This window comes from Stegastes partitus, unplaced genomic scaffold, assembly GCF_000690725.1.
Source record: "Stegastes partitus isolate 25-593 unplaced genomic scaffold, Stegastes_partitus-1.0.2 Scaffold527, whole genome shotgun sequence".
Lineage (NCBI taxonomy): Eukaryota > Metazoa > Chordata > Actinopteri > Pomacentridae > Stegastes > Stegastes partitus.
In genome coordinates, this window is record NW_007578258.1 from 1,072 (window position 1) to 24,437 (window position 23,366).

General features: G+C 42.7%; 1 protein-coding gene across 1 annotated transcript; it reads right to left on the reverse strand.

Annotated features, from left to right (window-relative positions):
- Positions 1–5,102: 5,102 nt before the first annotated feature.
- Positions 5,103–23,354, reverse strand: LOC103361721 (tetratricopeptide repeat protein 17-like). Its single transcript, XM_008287886.1, has 25 exons — positions 23,184–23,354; positions 22,508–22,597; positions 22,150–22,319; positions 21,882–21,993; positions 20,094–20,225; positions 19,587–19,696; positions 19,348–19,495; positions 17,242–17,381; positions 16,594–16,754; positions 16,007–16,128; positions 15,722–15,874; positions 14,953–15,068; positions 14,650–14,806; positions 14,409–14,480; positions 13,990–14,214; positions 12,814–13,033; positions 10,122–10,241; positions 9,496–9,791; positions 8,588–8,735; positions 8,374–8,494; positions 7,977–8,136; positions 7,471–7,554; positions 6,647–6,766; positions 6,200–6,343; positions 5,103–6,102 (listed from the first exon to the last, which is right to left on the reverse strand). Exons 1-25 carry the CDS (start codon positions 23,352–23,354, stop codon positions 5,971–5,973), a joined length of 3,624 nt encoding a protein of 1,207 aa, XP_008286108.1. The 3' UTR covers positions 5,103–5,970.
- Between the last annotated feature and the right edge of the window lie 12 nt (positions 23,355–23,366).

Below are 23,366 nucleotides of genomic sequence, written 5' to 3' on the forward strand. Positions count from 1 at the left end.
AATGAACCTACAATAACAAAAAAACAAGTTAGCTGCAGCCCTGTTAGCTTACCTCAGTAAGACACCGGGTATCGTAATAAAAGCTAAAACTAAAAGTCAGATTAAACAAGAGACTTTGGTGTTGATGGCAGTAAACTTATTGCCCCCATAAGGCCAGAACCTTCCTATCACACTGAAGTTGGGGGAAAGTCACCCAGCAAAGCCGTGGTGGGAGAACACAATGCGTAGTGAACTAGTGCACCACTCAGATGAATTCTAAACACAACGGGGACATGATGGAGAGGATAGTGTTTTTACTGCCACACCGGTGTTCTATTCTGGGGCTTTGAGATGTTGGGATGCACGTCTTGAACCTCAAACACAAACACCCAGAGACCGTCTCTTCATTCTGTATACGGGATTAGATTTCACTATGACGTACATGCAGACTCACAACACATAGATTCTACAGGTAAAATATCAACTTAAAATAATATTCCTATTGCCTGTGTGTTTAAAAAGTAGTCTGCAAGTTATAAATACGCTCAACTGGCTCTTGTTTTACACCTTTTGTTTAATTATTATACTTAACAGAAAGAGGACTGTGATGTCATTTAAATGGCAAAAGATGCAAAACTGCATGAGCTCACAATAACGGCATCATTTCTGTAATGAACAGTCGTGTTTGCTCTGATGTAGAATTAAAAACTAACTGTTTAGATGGACTAGATTAAAAACACAGGCCTCACGGCAGTAAGTCAATGCAGCAAAAGTCAGTAAAGACATTCAAACCTAATGTTTTTTCAGTATTTTATGCGTGAACCTTTATTTTTTAAGCCAGACTCAACATTTCTTAGCATGGAGGAAACCACATTTCTTGAGTTTTTTTTTTTTTTTGCTAATGCTGTTTGCTGGAGGGGTTGTGTTGCTTTAAAATACCCAAAAGGTGGAGTTCAATTTGCTCTTCTTGTGCGATTTTGTTCTTTGGATGGTTCTCATGCTGGAGGGTTCCTCTTCTTCCAGCTTCTGCAGACTGGGAGTGATCTTGTCAGACAGCATGCATCGATAAACGTCATCTCCTCGACACTTTCTTCACTCATGCAGCCCCATACAATCATACTGCCACCTCCGTGCTTCACAGTCCTGGTCAGGTTCACACCAAACACATTTATCTTGGTCTCATTGGGTCTCAGCGTTCATCAGACTTCTGTTCATGTCCTTCAACGTGTTTTATCTTGTGGTCTTGTTTTGAACAAACAGCAAGGCTTTTTCAAAAATGTGGTTAACGACATCCGTAGAAGCTGACATAATGGAATGATCTTCACACAAATTCATTTCTCCGTTGATAACCTCTGTGCCAAGTCTGAAGCTTTTCACAGCTGGACTGTCAAAGTACTGTGGCACCGTTGTATCAGGACGACCACTGCAGCCCTGATTAGTTTCACTATGACTCGTTCTTTACCTCCTGATTACCGCCGCAACCGTGTTTCGTTGATTTTTAGGTGCTCACCCATCTTCCTGGATCCATTTCCACCTTTGAGGAAGTCTCGTCCAGTTCTTCAGGTAGATGCAGACATGCTGATAGGAGCAGCTCAGAGGTCCAAATCTGAAAACACCGTCGTCGTGCAGCTACACCGATCAGAAATCACTGTTTAGTCTCAGTGATCATCGGTGTGTTCACTTGTTTTTTTTGTTGGGGCCTGAATGTTCAGTAAAGTTCTTGATTCTGATTGTTCATAAGACTAAATACTGCTCTTGTCACCTTAGAAATACTACAGTAATTAGGAGAGGATGCAATTTTCTAATTAAAATTACACTGGAAATGAAATTTTCTCTCCCCAGTTATTGGTCGAATCAATAAGCTGCATTTCCCCCCTAAATGTTTTTAGAAAAATCCACATATGGTACAAATTCTGTCCTGAATCAGGGTGGGTATTTCTGTTTAGTCCCATCAGATGATAAACACAACAACAAACGTACAGAAGAAACATTCAGATGAAACGGCGTTCTTCCCTCGTGTGTCGTAATCTTGAACCACTCTTGAAAGTCTCTGTGCCTTTAAAATAGTCATCTCCTTTCATGTCCGTGTAGGAAATTCACTATTATTATGTAATATCTTGCAGCAACATCCATTCAGTGTTACTATATTGGGCCGTGGCGAGCCAAATATATCCACATACTGTGAGAGCTGCGGTAACAATCTTCAACGTTGGAAATGGGCATCAAAAGTTTAGCAGCGGAACAAATGTCCCGCTTGTCCGAGTGTTTCAAAATCAAAAAAACTACTTTTTGGCATCTGTTTAGCAACAAGTTTGGGCCAAAAAAATTGAAATAAAAGTCCTGAATGTATTAGAGCAAAACTGCATCAGTACAAACATCACTTTTAAGAGCACGTTGCTGCACAATTTTCCTTTTTTAAGATCAAAATCTCAGTTTATTACCAACATGCAATTGAAATATAAGATTACAGCAGCTCTACATTAATGTTGTAGCTCAGCGGTGCAACACATGCATGCTATAAGTTCAGATACAGCGGATGGAAAATCAATATTTAACACAGATGAGCGTACTCCACCACCACTTTATCGTGTCTTAGCGCTTGCTTTGAATGAAGTGCGTTATTCAGACGCGTAACAAGGTGCGTGCAAGTTCATGTTTGGCTAATGCAGTCATAAAATTAGCTGCCGCAGCTGCAGCAGACTTGACAAAGGACTCCCAGCGAGTATACTATCACTCTGAAAACGCTCAATGGGAACGGAGCATCACACACACCCATTCAATGCAGTGTCTCTGTGGTGTGCCAACTCACATGCCTATTACATAACAGGGCTCCTACTCCCAGGCCTGACGCCCCTGACAAATCCATGCACGCTTTGCTGCACATGAGCTATTTATACACTGCACCCAAGACAGGGCTGGTCAAAAATACCACTCCAGTCAATTATTCATTGAGAAACATTCCAAAACAGAGCAGGGGAATGGGTTTGGCTGCACAGGAATAGACGGAGGAGAGGGCTGGAGGAGGGGGGGAGCGAACAATAAATAACATCCATTAGCAATGCAGCAGCTCGTTTGTCCTCAGCGGCGCCGAATCCGAAGGAGATGGGCGGGAAATGCGTAGCCGCGAATTTGCCCTCTCATGTGTTGTGCTCGTATTTATAGGAGTGTGTGCATACACTCCAGCTCCTCTGCAACCATCTTGTTCCTTTACAGGAGGCTAAAAATAGCCGGCTGCACTGTGCTTGGGCCATTTTTAGATCTTGTAATTTAAAGGGAGTAGAAAAAAAAAAAAAGAAGAAAAAAAATGCTGTTTCACATGGATACTATGCGGATGAACCTTCTTGCATGAATGGATGCGTCGTTCCTTCTTTGTTCTAAGATGCTCTGTGCTGCAGCGACAAAATTATACGAGAATAAACAGCTTTGAATTGCTAGAATTTAATTGGTGCCACTCGTATGCATTGCTTTACGTGTGTGTTTTGTTTTATGAAGCTCTACAAGCCAAATTATTATCAAGTTCAGGGTTTCAAAACTGCAAAATTATTCTTTTGCTTCTGACTTAGAATAGCAAACGTTAGCCGTTAGCTCCTCCAATGCACACGACGGTTATTTCCTTCGGTACCGAGAGACGCTCCACAGCTAAAATGTGATTCGACAAATATTTAGCGAGTTTTGGCAAATGATTATTCATTGAAGTCATTTTAAAGCCAAAAAAATCGGTCAGATGTGAATATTTCCGATGACAAATGCTTTAGCTAAAGACAACCGGCGCCTTTTTGGTTCGAGACGACGCTTTCTCAGCTCAAACTAAACTGGATCAGACGTAAAACGTCTTCAAGAAACAAAAAACAAGTCCAGCTGTTGGTGTTTTGACTGTTGGTCAGACTAAAAAAACAAATCCTACCTTGTGCTTCACACGTTTGCTTCTTTCTTGCCGCTGTTGCCAAAGAGCTTCCTTGAAGGGAATCCTGGATTTGTTGGGTTTAATCCTGGATTTGTTGGGTTTAATCCTGGATTCGTTGGGCTTCCCTCTGTAGGGTTTCACCTTATTATGTGAATAATGGATCAATTTTTTTACTATTTTCTAACATTTTATCAACCAAACAAGCAATCCTTGTAACCGAAAGCAACAATTACAGACACTGATATTAAAACAATAGATGATTCAAATGATTCAAGAAGAGAAATTCTTTTTTTTTTGTTTGTTTTTTGTTGATATCATGCTGACCTGAATCATTCATTATATTTCAGTTAAATGCAATAAAACCCACTTGTTAAAATCTGTCCTACTTTTAAAGAAACCGACACTGTGCGACTGCAACGTGCATCACTTTATGTGCAAAGCAGAAAATGCATTTACTCAAAGATTTGTGAATTATTACGATGCTGGTTTTTGTATTCAGCGTTAGAGTGAAGGTGCTCGTCAACCTAACTGGTCTACAAAGGATCTACAAAAAGACACTAAAAGAATTTAGATGTAATGTGACAGAGAGCTTTTTCTAACAGCTGGATGTATTTCATAGACAATAAGGTGCCCTTTAAAGAAAACAATGATGTGGATTATTCCAGAAATGCTGCTGGAAACAGAAATTATCTCACCGAGTCGTATGTAAATGAATTGAAAATGATCTTGTAGGATTATGACACAAATCCAACTAAAACATTATTACAAGCATTTACAGCCACAGTGTAAATGGTTCCTGTTGAAAATACTTCGCTGGAACGACAAAATATTAAGTATTTAAATGTTTTGGACGCGATAACAGAGCTACAGCTTAGGATTGTTCATGACTAATCTAATGACGTGTGGCTGCTGCTCCTAAATATCTGAAATATTACAACCTGTGATGAATGTTTTTGAATCTACATTTAACAGGATCCACTACACAGAGAGATGCTGTAGGAGCTGGTAGAAGTGTTAGAAAGTCAGACAGTGCCACCACTAGGCCAGTTTTAAAAATGTTCACCTGGAAAATAAAATGCACGGAAAGAATTTTAAATGTGGAACGCATGTATGGCTGTTAACAGTGAAATATGAGAATGCCTAAAGTTTAATTTAATCTTCCAAACACTTCGCTTTTATGTCCCAAAAACACAGAAAGAAGTGATGCAGAGAAACAAACTGAAATCCACACACTGCCTTTAATACTGTACATTTAATACAGATTCCACTTTGGAGATTTATTTATTGATTTTTCTTTATAGATGGTCAATGATAAATCCTTTTTCTTGCCTGATGATTTCCATAAGTTAAGAAGCAAATGTAATAGCATATTTTTCATTTTTCTCTCTCTTTTTGTATTTAAATTAGCTTGGCGCAAAAACAAAAAAAAATCAAACAGTTTGTAGGTCCCATATAAATAGGAATGATATAGAAACAACAAAAAAAAAAAAGTGCAATATCTGAGAATTCCCATCCATTTTAAGAAGCAGAAATACGTGGTTCAATTTGAACTCATTTAACCTCCGAGTTGAGAAGCACATTCCTTAAAGTCCAGTAAACACCGTAGAGCGTCCAGTTCAATTAAAACGGTCCAATTAAGTTAAAAGTGGCGCCAGCTCCTTGAGATCGATACGCCGCCTCATACCAAAACGCTAAAATGTCCTTAAGAATGACAGCTTTTCTTCCAATTACCTTAAATTTCAATCAAAACATTGCGTTAGAATTAGCAGGAACTTGAGAGCGTTCCCTTTCCGTTCCCTTTTTTGCAAGTTAAGCAAACCTTGAGAAAAAAAAATAAAAATAAAAAATAAAAAATTGGATTTGACCGTCATCACTTCCTGCATTTTACACACAAGTTCCCGGACGAGAGTATCTACAGCTGTCACCTAATTCTTGGGTTTGGGTTAGACCTCAAAGAAATAATATAAAAAGATTCGACTAGATAGGAATCTTGATGCCTCACCACGTTTCTTACACGTTCGCCTCGTGTGGTTCTGATATGAGTGTGTGTCTGAGTGTTTATCTGACGTGTTCTCTGGCCGATGGGTTCAGGGCTGACGGCGCTCCCTCTTGGTGAGCAGGTAACACTGGATGGTTCTCAGGCGATCCTTGGCGGGGGCGAACTCTGGCTGCAGCTTCAAGGTGGACTCGTACCAGCGCATGGCTTTCTCAAACTCCTCCTGTTGACAAAAAAATAAAAATAATAAAAGACTTCCTTCACTTTCTGAGCAGTCGGCCAGCAGGAGAGAACACACACGGGGGAGTGTTTGGTTGTACCATTGCGATGTAGACGTTGGCGAGGGTAAAGTGGTTCACGACAAAGTGCGGGGCGATCTCCACGGCCATACGGGCCACCGTGAGGGCGTCCTCCCATAACCGAGCGTTCTGGAAGATGTTGGCCAGGCTGATGAGCGGCACATCCTGGTTGGAGATTCAGGAGGAAATAAAAACGACACGGATTAGTTTTTTCTTTTTTTTTAAGTTATTTTTTTGGCCTTTGTGCCTTTACCGGATAGTGTTCGTGAGAGAGAGAGACAGGAAAGTAGGGGAGAAGACATGTGGGAAAGGGTCATGAGCGGGATTCAAACTCATGACCTCCACATTGGGATTGTAGCCCTGCACATGGGATGCCAGCTCAACCAGGTGAGCTACAGTGGCGCCCCACGGATTAGTTTTGAAGTTTGAAACCTAACCAGATGTGTTAACTGCTCTGGTGTGACGTGCCTTCATGTGATGGGGGGCGTAGTTGAGCGCCTGTCGCAGGCAGTCGATGGCTCTCTTGCCTTGACCTTTCACCCTCCAGTACAGAGCAGCCATGCTGGATAACACCCAGGACGTCTGATTCTGCAGGTTTACAGATTAGGGAAGAGAGGAGGAAAAAAAAAAAAGAGGCATAAGTGAAATGTAATGAGCAGAGTGTTACTAGTGTTGTAGTCAGGTGTGAAAACAGCTGCCTCTTATGACACTTTATTCACAAAATGATGTGTTACAGACAACTACTGCAGTAAAACAGCAGAGAAGTGGCTCGTTGTAGCTTCAAGTTGGGGAAAATCCAATGCAAACATATTCTACATCACAATTAGAAGAGCAGACCACGAGATCAGGGTTTGGCCGGCCGATGCTACATCAGCACACATGAAACTGAGCCGTCTGTCGTGTCAAAGAGACGTACAATAGTTTTAATGTGCTGCTGCCTTTACTCCTCGTCCTCACAGGGGGAAACCAGGTGTTTAATGTGATCATTGGGGGAAACTCTTTATTTCATGAAGCTCAGACGAGACAAACTGAACCAACAGAAGTGAACGAGTTAGTGAGTGAAACCGAATGGGCTCCGAATAGCTCCGGAAAGACAGCAGGATTGTTTTCTGACCATTTCAAACATGTGCTGTACATAAACATTATCTTACTGTAGCATGTTAACAGCTTTCAGGATGAAACAACTAAAAAAAAAAATTGACTCCAGGCTGTAAATATTCTCTGATGAAGATATTTGCTGTTATATTCGAGATGATCCAAACATTTCTCTTCAACGGTCTTGAATCACTCACCTTCTCCAGGACTTTAGCAATACGTGTGCCCACCTGCTCGAAGGACTGAGGGGAGAACTTATCTTTGCCGAGGTTCTGCAGGACCTGTGGGTTTTGACAAAAGGAGACACTATTAACTAAAAGGTGTGGCTTCTCTGATAAGCTAATAGCACTATTATGATAGTCAATTAAACGATGATCTCGCTCTGTCCTTGGGCGTGCATTCTCTACATCTGTTCCACGTTCTTCAATCAACCCATGACCATCTAGTCCAGTTGTTTGGGTGTTTTTGTGTTGCCTAGTTTGAGTTCTTACTTCTACAATTCAACAGGCAAGTTGCATAAATTCTGTTCTTTATGGAACTCAAACTCCTTTGAATGAGAGTACTGGAATTTGCACATTAGTTCAGATGTGAATCTGCGTATTTTCTATGTGTGTGTGTGTGTGTTGCAGCCCTGTTACAGGAACCCCACGTTTTCAGGCTCACACCGTTTGCATTTTAAATCCTCGTAACTCGCCGCTCCTACCTCGCGCAGCTGGCTCTCCCCGGTGTAGTGGATGGCGGCGCGGTTGGCCACCCCAGCCAGGTGGTCCAGGGTGTGCATACTGGCAGCTAGGTTGGCGTTGCATAAAGGTTCGGCCGCTGGCTCCTGGAGCGGAGTGGCAAAGTCTATGTGCTCTGTGATGCTGGAGAGAAGCAGTGAAGTGGGATGTAAAAATTACACATAAAAGACTGGAAAAAACTGTCTGCACTGAACTTTGGTTGTTGACATTTTCCAGAACTACAGTAGAAATGATGCAGCGACGTTTTCTTTTTTAATTTGTTGTTTTTTCTTGCAAGCGTCCGAGATGTAGCAACGACACACACAGACCCTCTGTTAAACTCTCTGTAGCTTGGATTTAGGACATATAACACAGCCTTACTCAATGTTCTTGGCAGAAACAGCCAACCACGTGCTCGCTACAGTGGTGAGGTCCACCCTCCGAGTCCGCTGGCACTCCTCCGGCCCGGGCCAACCGAGACTTGTGTAGTCTCTCCAGCGACCTGCCCAAAAAAAACCACAAAGACATTTAATTTAATCAGTTGCTTTTTCTCTGTTCACGCTGTCAGGAAATACACTGCAGGTGTGTGTGGTACCTGAAGGACCGGGCGACGGGATGGTCGGACCGCTGATCTCCAACACAGAGTGGCCTGCAGGCAGCGACTCCCCGTTCTGGCCGTCATCAGAGACGCTTTCTGACCCGTCCACCTTCGCCTTCCTGACCCGCTTCACCTGGAAGGTGATCTGAGGACCGACAACGAAAAGCACTCAGATCAAATACACTGTGAACAGTTTGGTCCCAATCAGCCCCACCCATCCACTGAACCCTCTGAACAGATTTTGGGTGCTTTCTGCTCAATTTTTAATCACTGTGGGCTCATTTTTCTTGGCAATATAAATTCCTACACGTCTACAGAAACAGCACAACCAGGACCACAAAGGCTACACAATTCTTTTATGTAGCATAACAAAGCTTTAATGCTATAAATCATTAAAAAACTGAATATCTTGGATTATTTCTGTTCCAAAAATTGGAAAAATCTGGACAACATTGACAAAGTCCCTCCAGATAATCTAAATACTAGGTGATCAAATTATTTCATTTTTCTGCCGTCATTTTTAATTGGTCTCTCTACTTGTGGACTACAAGTTATGTGTGAACACAGCCTGCAGTTCAGCCAAAAAGTCCCTGAATTTCTGTCACTCAACTGCTGGTAGTTGGTGACGGCTGTTTGGTCATGCCAAGGAGTAGAATTTTTACTTTTTTACAGATTCTGGATTAAAAATCAGTTTATTCTCAGCAAATTTGTAAATGAGACGTGTAGAATGAAGTAATTTTGATAAAATATCACAGCTTTAAGTAGGTAAGAACCACCAAAAAGTTGTAAATAGGATAGTTCTTTCTGTTTTTACAGCTTCTTGCTATGATATATGATGTAATTTTGGCGCCAGAAGGTTCAGAGGGTTAAACTCTGTTATATAAAGGTGGAGCTTCCTCACTCACCCACTCTGCTCCCTCGTCATCCTCACAGTTTCCGAAACACGGCCCGCTGCCGGCTCGGGCCCCCATGACCCGGTCGTTCTTCAGCACCCGGATGCCCCTCAGGTCCCCTCGTTTCCCTCCGACGTCCAGCGCTCCCTCGAACGCTCCCATCAGGTCCTCCTTCAGCTGCCACTCCTCCTCCTTCTCCACTCCTCCTTCTCCGAACGAAGCCGTCATCTTTGGCGTTCCCGAGGCAGACGGAGACGCCTGCTGCTGTCCGGCCGCCTCGCCTGAGCCGTTGCTGTCCAGGATCACCTCTGCGGGGCAACGGGTATGAAAGGAGCGAATTAGAGCGATGCTGAGCTACAGGAGCAAAAACACACCACCTAGCGGCTGCACACTGTCAGAGAAGAAACTGATGCAGTTCATTGTTAGTTATATTTTGTCAGTGAACTTTAGGAAATAAATCTTTACAGGAGACCACTGAGTTAATAAAGTACATTCAACTCCAGACACCTTGATGAAAGTATTGGAATTGAAGTGAACATGAATTCCTGAATGATTTCTTTGGACCTTACAGTCATTGCTACAGTGCTGAGAAAATCACTTCTTGACTGTTTGAGTGCGTCACTAATTCAGATTCTTACTCTCAAAGAGCAAGGTGTCCTCCATGGCGGAAAGCGCTGGAGCGTCCTGCTTCTCCTCGCTGCCCTCCCATTCCTCCAGCTGTATGCCCAGGTCCTCCTCGGCCATGCAGGCGGCACCGTCTGGATCAACACAAAGTTACCTTCACTTACTCCTACAAACCGTCACACACTAGAACCATCAATAGATTGAAAAAAGAGAACAATTACATTATGTAAAAATCGCACTGTTGTGAATAATTAAAACATATATATATATATATTTTATCTTCATTATGACATTTTTGTGAATCGAGAAATATTTTGCACGTTAGTCAACTTATTGAACAAAATTGTGAAAAAGCAAACCGCACTTTCTCCACTTATGTAAGTCATTGTGCTCATCATGTTGCTGCAGATGAGTTAACAGAGAAGTTAGGATTGTAAAGTTAAAGTCGCCGTTATAGAGGCTGAGTTGACAACGAGATGCTCCTCCCGAATGACACGCTGGTGAATCCAAGAGACAAAAACTTGCCATTAAACACTTTGTCGTCTTATTTGCTTTCGACACAATTAATTCTGAACATGTTTATTAACAAATTACAAACAAATATTTACAGATCCAGCGACTACTGCAGCAACCTGCGATCAAAACACTTAACCTTCCAGGTGGAATACCTGACGAGACAATTATTAGCTCTCATTTACTGACCTGAGCACTAATTATTTAATGCACGTTACGCACTAATAATCCCTCTTTGCCTTAAAGTAGTTTCACCGTAAAACCCCGCCTGTCTAGATTATCATGAATGAAACTAAAGCACGACAGATTCTGCATTTTCTCTCTGGAAACGACTCCAGAACAGAAACGGATGCATTTCATATTTCGATGCGCAGCAGCCGTGTTTGTTTTCTGAAACAATCGAATCAGTCCTTCTGGCTTCGACGTCTCTGCACTCTGCTGACTCCATTGACTGTCTCAGTTTACTCTGGCAAAGCTCAGATTTGTTTTCAACTTGAGAAACTTGCGCTATTGTTGCATCTCTCTTTGTTGCACTGGTAGATTGGTACACTGATTATAACAGCTTGACAAGGTAAAGCTGTGGAATTTTTGTGTGATGTCACTTTCTATTTGATGTTAACGCAGGTCCTTCCTTGGTAGCTGTTTATTTATCTGGTGTGCGCTCAAGTGTTTGCATGTAAGAAACAAACCCAACACGAGGAGCCACAGGAAGCAATAAGTAGACAGTGGTGGTATTAATGCAACTTGTTTTCCTGCAGCAACAGCCCAAACAGGATCAAGAATGTGGGCGCAGCTGCAGCCATCACAGAATTAAATATGATAAAAGTTTATTTTTTTTGGTATATTTCAACCTTTACCCAAACTCAAGGTGGGTGGGTGTGTGTGTGTTTTGTAAGTGCTCGTGACCTCATGTACTCGGTGTACTTTATGGGAGCAATATTTAGCTTTAGAGAGTAAAAATATAGTCCCGTCTAAATTTGGCATCAGCTATTTTCTGCAGCTTAAATTATTGAGTGGCAAAATTTCTCCACTTCAAAGCACTTTTCTCTTCACTCCCACTCATATGAATAAAGGAAAGGTGCAGTTTTTCTGTTCGCAGCAGATACAACTCAGGTTTTTTTTGTTGGTTTTTTTTCTTTTACAGCAGCTCTTGCAGCTTCAAGGGACAAGGTGCGGGATTTGTCGGTGTGAGGCCCACGGCGAACTTTCAGTTTAATCCAGCCTAACTGGTAGAGCTGGGAAATACAGAAAAATATATTTGCAAGCTTTGAAGAGTTTGCTTTAAAGGCGACTTAAAAAAAAAAACATTTTCTGTTTTTTCTATTTCTAATAAATGCCATAGCTGTACATGTCCAAATGTATATTCATCATGCCTTGTACATTGTCTTCATTATATCTTTGTTTTTAGTCTTATTGTGCTTCCTATTGAAAGCGGTGCTATTGTGCTTCCTCCATGCCTCACCTGTGTGTAGCTGCTGTAACAGGTAGCTTTCACCACTTAGGGATCAATAAAGTTTATCTTATCTTATCGTATTTGTTGAGTAATACACACATTCTTACATTAAACAATTGTGGAGATGTTTAGTCATGTTTTAAACAAAATTAAGCAAAAATACGCACATTTGAGGCGACAGATTCTACCTAAGCGACTGCTTTACACTGTAGTGTGTTACACTAAAGTCATGAAGGCAAATGAAAATAGGAAACACAACACTTATATTGTGCTTTTTTTTTAACCTTAGGAAGGTTCTACGAAGCGATTTTCGATGTGTATCTCATTCACTCACTAACACTAATGATGGCACAGTTGCCATGCAAGATGCTCGTCTGAAATCAGGAGATTGAGTACATTATTATATATAAACTGCAATACGAAACAAATATGAGCCAAGGTTTAGTTCCTACAGTCTGTCAACCTGTGTGACACACAGCTCAGATTTAGATGAAGCTTCAGGGACTGATGTTTACGACTGTTTTGTCTATTTTTGTGAAGAGATTAACCATTAATGACGCCTACATTTAATAAAACTGTAGACACTTTGGGTACTCCTGCAGCTTTAAACCTGCACAATTTTGCAGTCTCTAGCTCAGCTGAAGCCTACAGCATAATCTGAGTTTGCTTTTGAAAGAAAAAATGTATAAATGCATACACAAATACAGCAAAATGATCCTGTGAGTCTTTGGTTTACTCACCTGGGCAGGGCTGTCGGTGTGACAGATTGTAAAGGAAGGGGTAGAACTGGAGACAACGCAGCAGAGGGAGGCTGGCGCGACATTGTTCGCAGCCGGCAAAGGAGGCGAAGGAAGAGGAGGAGGAAAGGGCCGTCACCAGGATGTGGCGGAACGAGGCCAGAGCACCTGTCACATTGCCCTGGGCCAACTGCACGCTCACCAGGCTGAGCAGGGTGTGAGGCTGGGGGAGGAAGACAAAGCAAAGCCACACAGGGTAGCATTAGCTGATGGGTAGCATATGTGAGCTTTAGCAGACACGTGTACATCCCACACAGATAAACAGACAAAACTGCATTTTTCTAAACATTTCAGCAGCTTGTGGTGAATAAGATAAATCATTTATTATTATATATACGCTCTACCGAGTTATCACACAATTCTACCTGTGGTTCCTGGGTTGGTGCATCATCAGCATTCACTGCATGCACACACCCCTTTTTACCTCGACAACTCCCCGTTTTGTTCGAGGCTTGATTTAACAAGATGTTGGAAATGTTCCTTATCGATTTTAGTCCATGCTGACTCGATAGCATCTTGCAGATCCTGCACATTTTTATTTTTTTTTTTTGGGCACGCACGCTCGTGCTTTAAATTTTCCCAAGGTAGTCCTTGTGGGGAATCTGTAGGCCACGGGAGAAGGCTGAATTCATATGTTCCTGGAAGCACCTACAGATGATGAATGCTTCTGTGACACAGCGCAATATACTGCTGGACTGAGAGAGTGTACAGTATGTGGCCATTAAAAAACTGCATTTAGTCAGCAGAGTTTGTGCATGACGTGGCATTAAAATGTTGCTTAACTGGTACTATCTAAACGAGTGTGGCTTCTAATGACTCTGGACCTTTAATTTAGTCTAATACTGTGTGGCATGATGGGAGAATGTTTGTCATTTAACCTCATGTACAAGTTTATATTTTATGCTAACACACAGAAAAAGCATGAGGAGCGTAAGATGACTCCACTGGCCTTATTAGGGTTTATTTGATCCAGGTACATCACTATTAATATTGGTAACAACTTTTGGGCCTTGGCTGTTCCAAGGAGCTACTTGTTTGTAAGTTTAGAGCACAGGTAACCACAAGTTTTCAACCCTTGAATGCTGAGGCCCTGCAGGTTTTCTATCAATGTGCGTTTACCTCTGAGGCGTTGAGCGCCAGTGCGTGCTCCAGCAGCGTTTGTGCGTTGGTGGTCAAGCCGTAGTGCAGCAGCAGGTTAGCAGCGTTGGTGAGGGGCAAGTGGCGATGGGAAGGCGGAGTCAAGCTCAACGCCTGGCGCAGGAACTGCAGGGCGCGGCTGCCGTTGCCTTTGGCCCTCCAGAATAAAGCTGCCTCGTTGTAGACCTGCCAGCGCGGTATAGAGTCCTGTGTAGGCAAACAAACTACTGTTAGCTCTTAAAACAAATTAAGATAGAAAGAGATGTCATCAAATCTGAGATGCATGAAATCTAATCTATCACTGGCTTAGTAAAGGGTAATTCACTCTCTACAGATTTAGACATTCAAGCGTTTTTCCACCAGGTAATAAGATTTATTAGAAAAGTGAGGATCTCTCTTACTTGTTTCACAGCCTGAGCTATTCTCTGGCCAATTTGCTCCAGAGTCCATCCTCCGCTGCGTAACTGCAGAATCTGTAAACACACACACACACGATTTCATATTCTTCTGCACAAACACAGACATGCAGAGTGAAAGTATGTTTACGGCTGCAAACAGACTGCATGTGTAATAGGTTCACAGTCCTAATTTTACTATGCAAGTATCTCTGTGAGACGCATAAACAAACGGGCAGACAGATACCTCGGAGGCAAACGGATCTGGCAGCTCCTTTTCTTCCAGGGGCCAGTCTAGTGAGGCCGGCAGGAGGGCTGGATACGGTTGGGGGACGGGACTACAGTCTGGTAAAGCTGCTGCCGGAGAAGGAGAGCTGCTGCCGTAGAGGAGAGCTGCCACTGGGCTGAGTAAACACAATTAGAGACATTTCACAAGTCATTTTTATGCTGTAGGTGTTGATGTACAGCTCTGGAAGCGCACGAGTTAGGGATCATTCTGAGGAACGTCAAGCGGGTCATAGCTATGCTGCTACGACATGTACCCACTGACCTGAGGCCCTGTGTTTCAGCTGGAAGGTAGTAAGTCGGCAGCAGGTGAGCAGGGGGGACACTTGGATATTCACGGGCACAGTCGTCCCTCTGAGGCCACAACATCCTCTGAATGTCCTGAAGCAAAAACACAGGGTTCTCCAAAACTACACCACGGTCTAATGTCCTGGTTATCATGAGCAAAACAAACGTTTCAGATGGACTAATTACATCTTCCAGGCATTTGTGATCTTTCAATTACAACATAGCTTTGGAAATAATTATTAGTTTCCTGCATCTTCCTTTGTGGCTCTCGGTGAAGTCATGCTGCATTTTCATCTTAAGGTCGCAACTGTTTTGGTGTTTCTAAGCCGGTTAGCGACGGCTCTCTCGCTGTGTTCTTCTTCATACAGACGGCTGGCTACTTGTCATCTCGTAAATCTCTTCTTTTAGGCGTTGTTGATTGATAATCTGTTGACTTCACATAAAGTTTTCAGCCATCTACAGTTTCCCTACATCATGCTTTATACAAAAATTAAAGCAAGTATTGAATTATGAGAACACTTTATGTCTTTTAGAGGATGCTGTAATTGTTCAACTCCTACGATAAATCAAAACTCTCAACGCTAAAGGCCTGTTGTGACGACTGTTAAATAAAATAACAGATTGTCTAATAATTATTTACAAAGATGTAGTTATAACTACTCAAATGATGTGCTTGTTGTTGATTTTTTTTGGGACTCTGCACACATTTATTTGAAAGATCAGCATTTCTGGTTTTGGTTTCCTGCCTGTGTGTAATCCTGGTGGCCGCCCCAGAGGGCAGCAGCAGGGTCCTGGTCCCCGGACACAGAGGGATGGAGTTGGGGGTTCGCCGCTGTCTGGTTTGAGTTGCGCTCCGACACTAGCGCCACGCTGGATGCCACCGACACCTCCTCTCCAAACTATGAACAGAGTGAGAAGGTCACGGGAAATACAACAAAGTGAAAGTAAATAAAAACCCTTGATTGAACAAACGTGTCCTAATACTTGACTGGTACTGTATTGTCCTACACTGTAACACCCCAAAGACTCACTTGAACGTAGTGGACGTGTTCGAACAGATCGCCCCGGTGGTAGCGCACGGGCAGGTCAAAGGGGCAGTAGAGGCTGCGCTGCTGCTGCTGCTGCTGACCCAGCCGACACATCTGATGGTTCCCTGAAACATATACGACACACGGCACTCAGCTGCTGCTCTACGCTGCAGATTCGACCAATATGCACGGAGATTAAAGCAGGTATAACGTGACAACACATCTTTTCCAACACCTCGCGCTGTAAACTTGCTGACTCATGAGTTCCGTACAGTCACACTTATCTGTGCTCCGCAGCGTTGCTACTTCTGCTTTGTGAGGCCAACACATAAACTCTGTCCTCCTCAGGATTGATACACATCACTTCACTTTCTATTTCATAATAATGAAAAAAAAAAGCTTTTCTCTAGTATCACAACAAGTCGCCAAATTATTTCCTGAGCAGCAAAAGCAATTAACTTCAGTTATGAATTTAATATACTGTATAAACAACCCAGAAAGAAAGACGTAATCAACTGAACTAAGGGATTACACTACTTGCACAATTGTTCCATCATGTTCTGGTCTAGTTACTGTGCATGGCAACCCACCAAGTTGGGCTTCTTTGGCCATCTGGGTTTCGTGGATAATGTTGCGCAGGATTTGCTCTTCCTGCAGCAGCTTGTGTTTGTCCAGTGCCTCCTGCTGGCGAAGGTAGTGGTCGTGCTGCTTCTGGTACTCCTTCAGCTCATTCAGCGTCCGCTGCAGGGATCTATAAATACGGGGAAATGAGGAAGGGAAATAAAGGACAGTTGGCAGACATGCATAGCAGGGTATCTGCAAAAAAAAAAAAAATCCTCTCTGTGCTGTGTCAGCTCTGGCTAGTTTTCTTTTGGGTCTAAGTGGAGTGACTGTGATAAATAAAAAACCTGTACCTCTCAATACGGTTTCATGAAATCCTAAACCAACCGATCATTGTTTAGAACAGTTCCAGGTATTCTAAACTGATTATCAGCTTACAAGCCCATTTGTGCAGAAAAAGAAAGAGAAAACAGAATGGAATAAGCGTATACTGCTGAGCTCAGAGTTATTGTTTGTGTCTCTCAGTTGGCTACAAGACACACTGCTTGGAAATGTCTTGATACGACAGCGACTCTCCTACCTTTATGTAATTTTTTGATTTTGTGTGCAGTATTCGGTAACTCAGTGGAAAAAAAAAACCTGAAAAGTGTGTGTGTGTGTTTCGAGTGCTTGCCTACCTGTGCTGGGCTTCCAGGCGCTGCTCCAGCTTTTGCTGACAGAGCACTGCGTGTTTCCTCCTCAGGGCCTGCTCAAAGCCTGGCTGGGCCTGCAGTGCCTGCTCGTAGCAGAGGACCGAGTGGTTGTATTCCCCAAGCATCTGCTCGGACGGCAACAGAAGAGGAGGAACAAAGACCACGGATACAGCAGAGGTCAAACTCTCATTTGTTTCAAGTAGAAATCAAGCTGTGACAACAACAAAACAATAAACAGACTAAAAATATGTACAAAGTAGTACACATTGGCATAAAGCTCCGGGGACTCCGATAGAAGCGCTAAATAAAAATGAGTTTGGTAAAATGCTGGAGATTTAATTAAGTCCCCTGGCAACTATTATCATTCTTTTACAGGTCTTGGCTGTTAACAGACTTTCCTTAAATATTGACCAGTAAGAAAAGACACTGCTGACGGCCGAATTCTGTCTCTCCCTGAAACTGCACATTTTGAGATAGCACAAAAAAAAAAAAATCGATAAAGGTGCCACAAGGGTAGATACACATCATTTTCTTCCGTCTCAACTGTAGATACAGCAGCAAAAAGTTGTATCCAGTGTTTCCCCCACACAGCCTTGACTTGGGAGGGTTGTCCAGGTATATTTACACCAGTTATTATTTTTATTTTTCACTCGTCCAAGGCAACAACTCCAGTGTTTACTATGGACTGACCACCACATATTGTTTTCCTATTTTTTCACCATTCAAAATGAGCAAAAATGATTTCATAGTAGAGCTGCAGCCCACTGTCACTGTCTGTCTCTTTCACAAACATATTGACAATTAAACGGATCTGCTGTAACAGTCTCTCCTCTTCGTGCACACTCATAATCAAAACATGTGCGGGAGGAAGGATTATTTTTGGCTTTCCCCCGTAGAAAACATGCCTGGCTGAACTCCTGAACAGGCTCAAACTGGACTGTTAGTTTCATAAACACTCCTGCATAAATTGGCTAAAACCTGAAGCTTTCAAGTTGACCCTGATAAACTATATCCTCTTAAAACAATATTGTCAATCTGAGAGAGCCAACGCTTTAATTAATTTATCAGCAAGCATGTAAAGGAGCTTTGTGCCACTCTTTCAGATCTGTGGCTCACTTCATTATCGTTCTGCTACGGGGGAAAAACACGAGGATACAGCGATGGTGGGTCCTCAAAATAGTGAAATGTTTTGCTGGAACATTTGCACGTATGGAGCCAAAAACTCATAAACTTACTGGAAAAAAAAAATCTAGCAGCGCAGCTTAACTGCACGATGCAAATTTCCTACAAAACCTGGAATTGTTAGTGCACTAGGTTGCTAGCCTGTGGCTCCTTGTTGTTTCCTGAAGTCAGGTGGATTTTGAAAACGGGAAGGAGAATGGAGATACGATAACCTGACATCCGGTGGATCAGACTGAGGAAGTAACAACTGTGGTACTGATAAGGTGTTTGCTCTCATAGCTGCCAGTTAGTCTTTACTTTCCAGACTGACTCTTTAGTTATGAGTTGAGGCAGAGAAAAACTATTTCAACATCTCATGAAGCAGGCCTTTATGTTTTCCTTGGACAGCAAACACCTGCGTGACATTTGGATTATTGTTATACTAACATTTGGGCTTGTCTATAGACTCTGATCACCCCAGTTGGCACGCACTTCACAGCGGCTGCCTGGCAGCATTACTTCCTTATATAGGGCATTTGCATCATTTAATAATTAATTAAGAATGCATGTGTGTTGCTTGTGCAAATGCCTACCACACCCTATCAGCGAGTGCCACGGAAAGAAGCAGATTCTTTTTATGGCAGTTGCTGAATTTGTATGCACGAACAAGTAGACAGCAAAAAAGAGAAAATTAAATCATTCATCCAAAGCATGCTGCTCTACCACTGAATAATTTCACTACCAAACTGTTCCATGATCGACCACCAAAGTCTGAAAACTATTCAGCTTACGTACATCTATTTTTAGAGTATACTGTACGGCTAAATTCAGGAAACAATAGGTCGTGATGGAACACTAAACGACTGACTAGATGTAAAGCCTGAGGTTTAAATAGTTTTACCGCAGTGGACCGACTTCTCTTCAACTTACAGCATAAATGTTGCCTAAGGTGTAGTGGCTGGTGAAGAGATCTGAGGTAAGGTCGAGGGCAGCGTGGGCGAGAATCGCAGCATCTGCTGAGAAATGGGCGCGGTGCAGGATGTTGGCCATGTTGACCAGGGCTACATCCTTATGCGGCCTGCAAGAACACACAAACACACCTGTGAGCGGTCTCACGCAGCAAAAACAGGACATTAGTGCAGAAGCCTCCTGACCGGCCTTGACCGTACCTTGGGGAGAAATGTAGGGCGCGCACCACACAGTCCACCGCCCTCTGAGGCTCGTTCTTCATACGCCAGTAAAAGGACGCCATGTTGTACAGCACCCAGGACGATGAGTTCTGGAAGCATAAAGTCATTTTTTTTGTAAATGTCTTCGAAGGACTAACTGCTAACTATTAGGCATCTATGGAACGCAGTTTTGCTGGAATGGAACTGAATCTCAGTCACAGGTTTCTTAGGGCTCACTGGCTGATAGTCTGAATGTGTCTGGGCTTGTACTGACAGCGACTGTTCCTTCCACATTTCAGTGTCATAAACCTGTGCAGTTTTTAAAGATGGCTTTTTAGCTGCACAAATTTCTGATGCGGTCCAAGAGCCAGATAAATACGTGCACACACGCGTATATATACTCATGTATGTACTTAAAAACCCAAAATTCTGTCCGGCATTAGCAAATGTTTTGATTGTTCATTCCATATGAGACATGGCTATTTGTACATTTCAGAGAGCCCTTACCCTCAGTAAGCCTTGATGGATGCGATGGCCCACTTCGTCGACACTGCGACCCAGCTTATGAGACAATGAACTAAAAATGGGATCCTCCTTCGAAAGAATTGGAGAGGTCAAGTTTGCCCTCTCCTGCACACCCTAGAACAGACAAAACATAGGAGTTAACCGCACGGAATTACAGCATGCGAACACAAAAAGCTAAGTACTGTGTCGTGTACGTAAAAAGCAGCACGCCCCTTGGCAAACTGAAATTGTGCAGGATTTCACAAGTACACAAACAGCACATCAACTTCCACAGCACATACTTTCTCTGTCGCTGTATACAAACAAATACGATGCGCCAGTGACCACCCACACTGAACCAACCTCAAAGAAATGTAGTGAAGGTATCTGGGCATCCCAAAAATATCAGCTTTATTCATTGTTTCTTGGCCCCTAAAACAACAATTCCTTTTAATCTTTACCCAAGGGCCCTGTTTCTAAAATTGTTGTTGGACTAGAATTGAACCCTTAAGATAAAAGCTGTTCTCGAGATGCAGAAACACAGATTACAGCCGCTTGCATATCTCCATAGGGACAATTTTTATTGCCAAATATGGCCACTGAATGTATATGTCTAGATATATGTCTAGATATCTAGCTCAAAGGGAAATTCATCTTTAAATATCATATAATACATAAGGTCAATAAACTGCAAAAAAAAAACAACAAGAAAACAACCACATTCTAAGCTATTCAGGATAAATGTATTGACAAGCAGCTGATTACACTCTGGGTCTTTAGACTGCATTTTCCATCAAGCTCTTGGGGTCATTACTGAAGATAATTACAACACTTGCTTTACTTGCTCTCCAGTGAGTAGCTGATGCTTCAGTAGCCATGTAACCAAACTGATCTAGACGCAGCTGCCTTCGTTTTTATTCAGCTAATTAACAGGAAAAATCTGCAAAGGCGCAAAGAAATGATGACATATCCATACCGTGCAACCAGCCTTGAGAATCAACGTATACATGCTTAGAAATGCATTAACTGTGAGCCCATATTCATTTCCCAATGAATCTGTAAACAGAGCTGCTGCAGAAAAGCATGCCAAACTAAACCATATACGTCTAACGGTGTACCTATATCTGATGAATAAAGCTCATGTAAAGAAGAACTGTAGAAGTGTTCGGTAGTTTGTCTAAACACAGAATTAAGGCCAATTCATGATTATTGCATCCACGTACCGATGTGAACATAAGACCCCCCGTGGATGTTTTTTTAAACGCTACAGCAGCTTGTTACAGATCAGGCTGCAACACAGTGCAAATAACCATCCCTAAGATGTGCTGAAATGCCGTGCAAAAGCCTGCAGCTGGAGTTTGTTGCCCTCCCATCCCAAAGATCAGTGGACACGTAGCGCAGGAATTCTGGAGAATTTGGAACTTCCCACTCTGTGTGGGCACCATTGCATAAATCAAAGCACCTCCAAAGCAATTCAATTACAACTCTTTAAAAGACAAATTCTAAAAGTGTGAATAACCACAAATGTCCTTGCACAGCCTCTGCTTAAAACAAGCATTCATTTTGTGCGTTTGCAATCAGAAGCAGAAATGCTTTATGCACACAGTCCACGCAGATCCAGATGGACTCACGCACATTACAGAATTTACATCACGCTCATGGACTCATGCAAAGCACACCTCTACCTCTTAATTACACAGATTTATGCTATCAATTCCAACAAAACTTTCACTAGGTGACAAAAAAAGGAACACTCATGATCCATCTCATTCATTATTAGCCTCTACTCACCCTGAGATGCTGGAAAGCGTGGATACTATAAGGTAGCTCAAACACTTTGGCACAGTCAGGCTTTTCTAGATCTGGAGGCAGAGCAGAGCGGGAATCCACGTAGTCTTCAGGGCTGCAGGGAGGAGAAAAATTGCTTTAACGTGACAATTTCATCATAAATCTGCACACAAACCGTACCTCTGTGATGTAGCTGAGAGACTACAGCATGTATTCTAACAAAAATACACGAGCAAAACATAAAGGCTGGCATGTTTTATTCACAGCCTACCTGATGTCTTTGCTTTCCAAGGAGATATAAGTGCCGTCGTACAGATCCAGGTCTCCCAGGGGAACCTTCGCCATTACGCAGTCTGCATCCTCTTTGTAGTGTCTCTGCTCCAGACCTGTATCTCTGTCCTCATTTTCCTCAATATGAATCTTCTGGGCCACTAGCTGCTTCTGCTCAACAGTTAGCAAAGACAGAAAAAGAGTGAGGACCGCTGAACATAACAATTTGACGCCTGACAGAAAATGCAACAAGGAGTCATAAATACTGCAGACACGGGATGGGTTTTCTTGACACAAAAATAAGACACTGGCACCTCTCGTTTGTCCTGATTCAAACAAAACAAGCTCAATGTACCCACCTCCAGCTTCTTGAGGTAGTTAACACGAGTCTCTTGCCTCATGAAGATTACAACATCGTGTGGATGTTTCAGATTCAAAGGCGAGTCCACCTGAAACGAAAACAGTGCGATAATGACTGACACACTTATCAGTCGCCCTCAATGCAAAACACAGATCCGAGCAGTCGATTAATCAACAGACATGACAGGATCTTACAGCTCTATCTACCCAACTCTTTCTGTCAGATGTGCCAGCTTCTCCAGTCAAACCCTGACACATGTACATTTTCTCTCAAACAGACCAGCAGTCTGTTGGCAGTTGGCACCAACCATGACTGACGTTAAATCTGGCATATTTACAGGCGAATTTTAAGGCAGATGCTCGCATAGACGTGAAATAATTTGGTCATCTTGATCTCGACCTGTCAAACATACAGATAAGGTAACGTTAAGTTAACTACTTTGATTATGCTAGGTGGTTTAGCCAAACAAAATAAAATTTAATGCTGACAGTAGTTTCTCCTTGTGCGCAACGTAACCGAAGCAGGCAAAACGAGCCTTGTCGAGCTCAAATAAATACCCCAACCACGTTAGCAAACAGCGAAACGTAAACGTTGATGCCAAGAAAAAAAACGTTAGCTTCCCAAGCTAGCCACCTAACGTACGCGTTAGCAGGTCAATGAGCTAACTGTCATACTTGTTGTTGGATCTTCCCGTCCTCCGTGACAACCCAGTGGGTCGTAGCTCCGCCGGAGTCCACTATGAGTATGCAGAGAAGGATGAAAAGCTTCCCCTGAAACGCCGCTTTTCGTGAACAGTTGACACGGCAGGGCAAAGACTCAGGACAGATTTTCCTGAGGTCCGCCATTTTTTTCTGTCT